The sequence below is a fragment of the Buceros rhinoceros genome, unplaced genomic scaffold (genome assembly GCF_000710305.1).
Source record: "Buceros rhinoceros silvestris isolate BGI_N320 unplaced genomic scaffold, ASM71030v1 scaffold9382, whole genome shotgun sequence".
NCBI classification, from domain to species: Eukaryota; Metazoa; Chordata; class Aves; order Bucerotiformes; family Bucerotidae; genus Buceros; species Buceros rhinoceros.
This window is the reverse complement of record NW_010398278.1, coordinates 19,967-25,782: the sequence shown is the minus strand read 5'-3', so window position 1 is coordinate 25,782 and position 5,816 is coordinate 19,967. Positions and strand designations below refer to the sequence as shown.

The 5,816-nt window shown below is 52.8% G+C and overlaps 1 protein-coding gene across 1 annotated transcript in view; it reads right to left on the bottom strand.

The window, feature by feature from the left end:
• LOC104488932 (plexin-D1-like) overlaps positions 1-5,816 on the bottom strand; it is a gene marked incomplete at both ends in the record, with an annotated part of 12,949 nt that overhangs the window by 6,761 nt on the left and 372 nt on the right. The window contains 3 exons of the mRNA XM_010131032.1: positions 588-717; positions 1,387-1,487; positions 3,000-3,131. Of these exons, the coding sequence (XP_010129334.1) occupies positions 588-717; positions 1,387-1,487; positions 3,000-3,131 (363 nt within the window). The remainder of the gene's footprint in view (positions 1-587; positions 718-1,386; positions 1,488-2,999; positions 3,132-5,816) is intronic.

Here is a 5,816-nt window from a genome sequence, read left to right as displayed (position 1 = left end):
GTGGGGATCCCCGCCTGCGCTGCGTTCCGTCGGGACCCCTCTCTCCAGCGCCAGTGCAGGCTCTGCCCACCCGCTGCCTCATCCTGAGTGACTGCCCCCTGTTAGGGCTGGCTGAGAACTTCGGCACAGAGAGATCTTTGTCATTGGGAGAGGGTCTGTCTTTAAATGAAAAATATTTTGATGCAAACATTTTAAATGTAATTAAAATATTGTTAAAAATAGCAACAATACTAAACCATAAAATTATTTAGCTGTCTGCAGCTGATCTGCATTTTGAAATTTTGCAGATCTCTCCGTGAGTTTGGCCTGTGTTTCGAAACACTGTGTTTGGCAGAGCAGCGCCAGAAGCCCTGTTCGCTCACAGGCTCAGCTGCTGGTGTCCTCTGAGGCACAGGAGGTCACCTCCAGCCGCTTTGGAGAACCTTGGCCTGTCTTAGCACACCACAGAGCTCAGCGTCCCCACGACCCCCATCCAAGCCACATGGAGCCATGCTGTGGAGCCAGAGAAGCACGGGAATCGACCAGCCCTGAGAGCCGTCAGCGACGCTACGGGCTGCTGGATGAATCGGTACTCGCATCAAACGCACCGGGTTCTCTTTGTCGATATTAATCTCGGGCTCCAAGATGGTCATGGAAGGGCACTGCCCCAGTCCTTCACTTGCACTCGCCCAGAAGCTGGCCCCTGTGAAGTTCGTGCACTCGTGCCGCAGAGAACACCTGCAACGAACAGGGGAACAATTTGTGGTTGGTTATTTTTAAAACAGGTGATAAAGATGTTGACGTCCCTGTGAGGGAAGATCCTGTAAAACCCTGTGCCTACATTTTATTCCTCCATCCATGCAGCTAAGCCTAAAGCTTTGCTGCTCTATTTAAAGCGTCTGGTTGCCACGATAAGAGCACGTACTCCCACCAGCATCAACAGAGCACCAGGATGCAGGGTACGCGAGAGCAGGGCAGCTGAACCCAAAACTGAAGAGCGGAAAGTGACATTCTGCCCGACTTCTATTTCTAAAGGCAGAGTCTAATTTTGTAAATCCCTTTCCGAGTGTGGATTGTCCTCTACTTGTAAATGGTAATTGCAGGGGTAAACGATGGTCTTCAGCAGGGTGTTGGCTCTTTAGTCCCATGGTTGGATGCCTGAAAGCTGTTCCCTGCACAGGCAGCTGCCTGCAGCGTAACAACGCAGACACAGTTAAATCCTGGCTCTGAGGAGCATCCCAGCCCTCGGAGACTAGATGCAATTGTTTTCAAAAGCACATATTTCTCAAGGGAGGTAGAAAGACTAGTGGCACTGTGACTGTGTGGAAATATGAGGCACCACAGTTTTTTGCCGAAGCTCGAGAGCCAAAGGCCACGCAAAGCAGACTGGGACACCACCAGTCCTACCTGGTCTCCATTGTGCACCACCCGCAGTAAGCGTCAGCAGCAGCCAGGCACTCCAGGCACGTCGAGTACTGGTTGCAGGCGGCCACCTTCACCCGTGTCATCTGCACAACAACGGCACAACTGCTTCCACATGTTTCACACCATGGAAACACTCAGCCTAACTGGGCTGTGAGGATGCCCCGTGGGACAGGGCTGGCTGCTGCCAGTGTGTCACCCCGTGGGGAGCGCAGCAGAGCTGAGCTGAGCTGCTCCTCTTCAGCTGGCACCTTGGCACTGGATGTGTGATGGCCAGGCTGCGGAGAGTGGCACCACACCTTTCTGATGCATCAGATGGGGATGGTTTCACAGCTCGCCCCTCCCTGTGAAAAGCTCTCTCACCCAGAGCTGCAGAAAGCTCCTTTCTAGCTGAACCCTATCTGTCTGTTTACAAAATGAGCAGAAAGCAGCACCCACTCTGGAAACCTTAACTTGTAAAGAAGTCAAACAACCTCTGGGGACTTGTTCGGCAGGAGCATATGCCAGTTTTTGCTTTTACCCCCCTCGATTTCTAAGCATTTGGAAAGGAAAACTGAGTCATTTGGCACAGCAGGGACTGACACCATGAGATGGCGAGAGCCCTGAGCCCCACCAGGCTCCTTGGCCTGTCCCAGCTTTACCCGCAGCACCTTGCTGCTTCCCAGTCCTGTGGTGCTCAGCACCCCCCACCCCATCCCCATCGAGCTCCTGGGGAGACTCCCAGGATGCTACTTACACCAAAGAAAAATTAACTCATCTGGTTTACTGGAAACGAAACAGAGGGGAGCATCGCAAGTGCTGTGCTGGGTGTTTGATCAAGCCCAAACAAGGTACACAGCCCAGCCCAGGAGCTGAGCTGAGCCAGTCTGAAACAGCGGCTAAAGAGGCACCCTGGGGGTTCTGTGAAATGATAATGACCAATCTGCAGGGAATAGGGGCTTGGAAAATACAAATGCAACATGTAACATTTGTGATTGTGCATCTGTTTTGACAGATTAAAATGTAATTCAGGACAAACCACCAGCGCCTGGAGCACTCGGCTCTGATCTTCCTCCTCTGCTCACTTGACAGAGACGAGACCGTCTGTTTCCACCTGCTGCAGCATTCCTGGTCTCCTCAGAGAGCTCTCCTTCCAGCCAGCCCTCCTGCCAGCCAGGCTGAGTAGAAGCCTTCCCCAGGGGTCATTTCCGACAGGCAGACCTTTCGTCTGTGGGATCTCCTAGAAGCCTCCTCAAAGACTGCAACGTTCAGGTTTCTACACAGGAGCAACTTCTGCGTATTTCTGCACTCCCCGAAGTGGGGGCAGTTTTGGTGTCTTTCACTCTTCTTTTTCCCTGGCCTCCACAAAGACCAGAAAGCCTGACAAGCTGGTCTGCTTGGTGTCAGCCCCACCCCACGCTGGAGAGTGGACAGGCACAGGTACACCTCACCCCACAGACCCCCAAAAGCCCTCTGACACCCCCGCCAAAGCTGTGAACTTCTTGTCTCTGTCCATTAATGTCAAAGGCGGTTTTACCATCCCTCCCTGCTCCCATCGTAGTGCTGAACACTAAATCAAAAGCACTACGCTCAAAGGACTCTTCTGCTGAAGGTCTCACCTGATAGGAGGTCATCAGATAGAGGTAGGTGGAATCAGAAGGGTCGAACTGCATGATGGGGTGGACGGGCTCTCCGTAAGCCACCGAGATGGATCTCCTGCTAATAACCTTCATGGTACTGTCCAGATTAATCTGTAGTGAGAAGAAGCCACTCACTGAGACCATTTTCCAAACACTACGGGGAGAAGATTGATTCTTGTTTATAACTGAGGAAAAATAAAGCGGTACCTAATGGTGTTGCACATTTCCAAGCACTGTAAATCTCCACATGCTTTGCTGGCTACATACACAGAGCTGCCCTGAAAAGCCACCTCTGTGCTACAGAGAAGGCACCAAGCAGTCCAGAAAGCCCAGGCCATGGCCAGGAGCCCTGCCCAGTGATGAACACCCCTCACAGCCCTCAAGTCGCTCAGTCTGAGAGGCTACCTGGAAAACCCCTAGTGGAAGGCTCTACCCATCTGTTTCCAGCCAGCAATACTCTCTCTTCACCCCCATAAAAGTGGCACCAGCCTCCAGCCCTCACATGCGCCGTTCCATTACAAAGAACATTGCAGTTCCAAAGCTTAATGAAAACCAGTGAAAATCAGCAACGGGGCTGTACAACGTGGCACCCCCTGCTCCCTGAATGCTTCAAAAATAAGTGGTGTCAATCCTGGCCCAGAGAAGCTTTTAGCCCTGCTAACGCCAGAAGCCCATGGCAGCTGCTGCAGAAGAGCCGAAGCCCACCTTGCCTCAGGAATCACCAGCTGAAGCGCTGGCAGTGATGGAAGAGGCTGCAAAGCATCAGCCAGCCTTTCAGATCTCAGAATGTCTTGGCATTTGACTTGAAAACTCAGCAAATTAAATGTGGCATTGCTGCGAGGAAATAACAATAGGGCTACACAATTTCGTGTGACAGTCACTTTCCAGCTTAAAACAGAAAGGGAGTGGGGAAAATGCCTACCTCCCTACTAGCAAGGGAAGGCAATAATTCTAAGGACTAAGCGTGCCTCTGCTCTCTAAAGTCTGGATTAATTAATTAACATAGGATTAATTAATTCTTACACTAGAGCAGCACCAACATGTCCTAGTAAGATAGCACAAGCTCAAAGCAGAGGGCTTCCTTCTGCTCAGAACCGTGGGCCCGCCCTGCAAGCTACTGCGCAGAAGAAGGGCCCTATCATGGTGTCCATTTTAAAGGCTGGCTATCCAGAAGATAAATGATTTGCCTGGGATCACCCAAGACATCCATGAACTGCGTACCGACACCCTCCACTTTAGCCTTGCGCCCATCCTCTCTCCCTTCTGGCTGAGATCTGCTCGACGCTCAGCTGCTCCTGACTGCCCATGCTGAGCTCCAGCTGCCTCCTGGGCACATTTACCCCCCTGCGCCGGCCCTTTCGCTGGACACCCCTGAGCTGCACCCCCAGGGAGTGCACCGCAGCAGCACAGAGGGGCGGAGACCACCAGTCCTCTCACCGGAGCAGGGTTGGGGGCTGCTGGCGGATGTGCTGCACTGGAACTGGCAGGAGCAGAGCAGGCTGAAGTCCTGGGTAACCCCACCACAGCACCTTGTCTACAGACTTCCAGACCTGCACATGTGGGCACTTGCCAGAAGACCCTTTCCATGCCTGTCTCCTTCGAGGGCATTGCACCTGGGCTCACCTTGCCTTGGACACCACTTCCCAAGCGCTGGTTTTGCTCCAATGACTGCTGGACATGGCACTGATGATGGCCCTCCCGAAATGCCCGTCTGCAGCCCACCTGATTAACTCCCCACACGTACCCCTGGCAGCCAGCAGGAGCTGGTCGAGCTCCCTCTCTGCCCCTTCGCTGTGTTTTCTCAGGCAGCAAATCTGAATGATAACTCACGCAAAGTATCTTGTATCCCGTGCCAAATAACAAGGAGCCCCGAAGGTAAAAGGGCTTCTGGTTATGCAGCTGTGTTGCAGAATTAGATTACAGCTATCTGAGCAAATTATCCCAGCACAGGGTAGCCAGGAGCCTCTGCTAATGGAGGCGCGGCAGATAAGGCTGCCTCCTCGGGAGGATAATGGAGGAGAGCTGTTAATACTGTGTGAACAGGGCTGCGCTGCGTGCGGCATGTGCCTCCCCAGCCCCGGCACCCAGACGCGGTGCCAGGTTCCTCCCACCCTCCCGAATTACCTGCCCCTGCGGGCAAAAATCAAAGCAGTGAGCTTCTCTGTGATCATTCCCACTTTTCTGCCAGGAGCACTTGGACGCAAGGGAAGAGATTGGATCGGTTTTCTTCTTTCCAAGCATTTTGATCCAATATTCCACATTATGCATCACTCAGGCTGAGACAAAGCAGGTATCAGCCGTGTCTCTGCTCCAGGGCTTTTCTCCTCTCTCCTCTAAGGACTTCCAACGCTGGGCGTACACCAAACTGTGGCGGCTGCCTGGAACCAAAACTTCCTTCGGCGAACTTCAGGCATTAAGGTTCCTGAAAGCCTGGCCTTGCGTCTTGGCTCGGGAGGATCTGCACTGCCCGGCGCTGCCTTTGGCACTTATTTAAAACTCCTCCACCAGACGAGGAGCGACTCACACCTGCTTTGGACTCGGCTGACATGAAGCATCTCTTGGTGATTCCCTGTCTACGTGGAGCCTTCAAAAGCCATCAGCTCAGAGGGAGAATGTATTGGAAGAGCCGTTAATAACTCAGTGCTGTGCAGTAACAGTTCCAGCACAGGGTTCATCAAGAACTCATCTCGCTCACATGCCAGCCCTGAACAGTAATTAATGGCCACCAGGCAGCACATATCACTTACAGATTATGGCAGCATCCAGTCACCTCGCCGCTGCCAAAGGCAAGCTCCA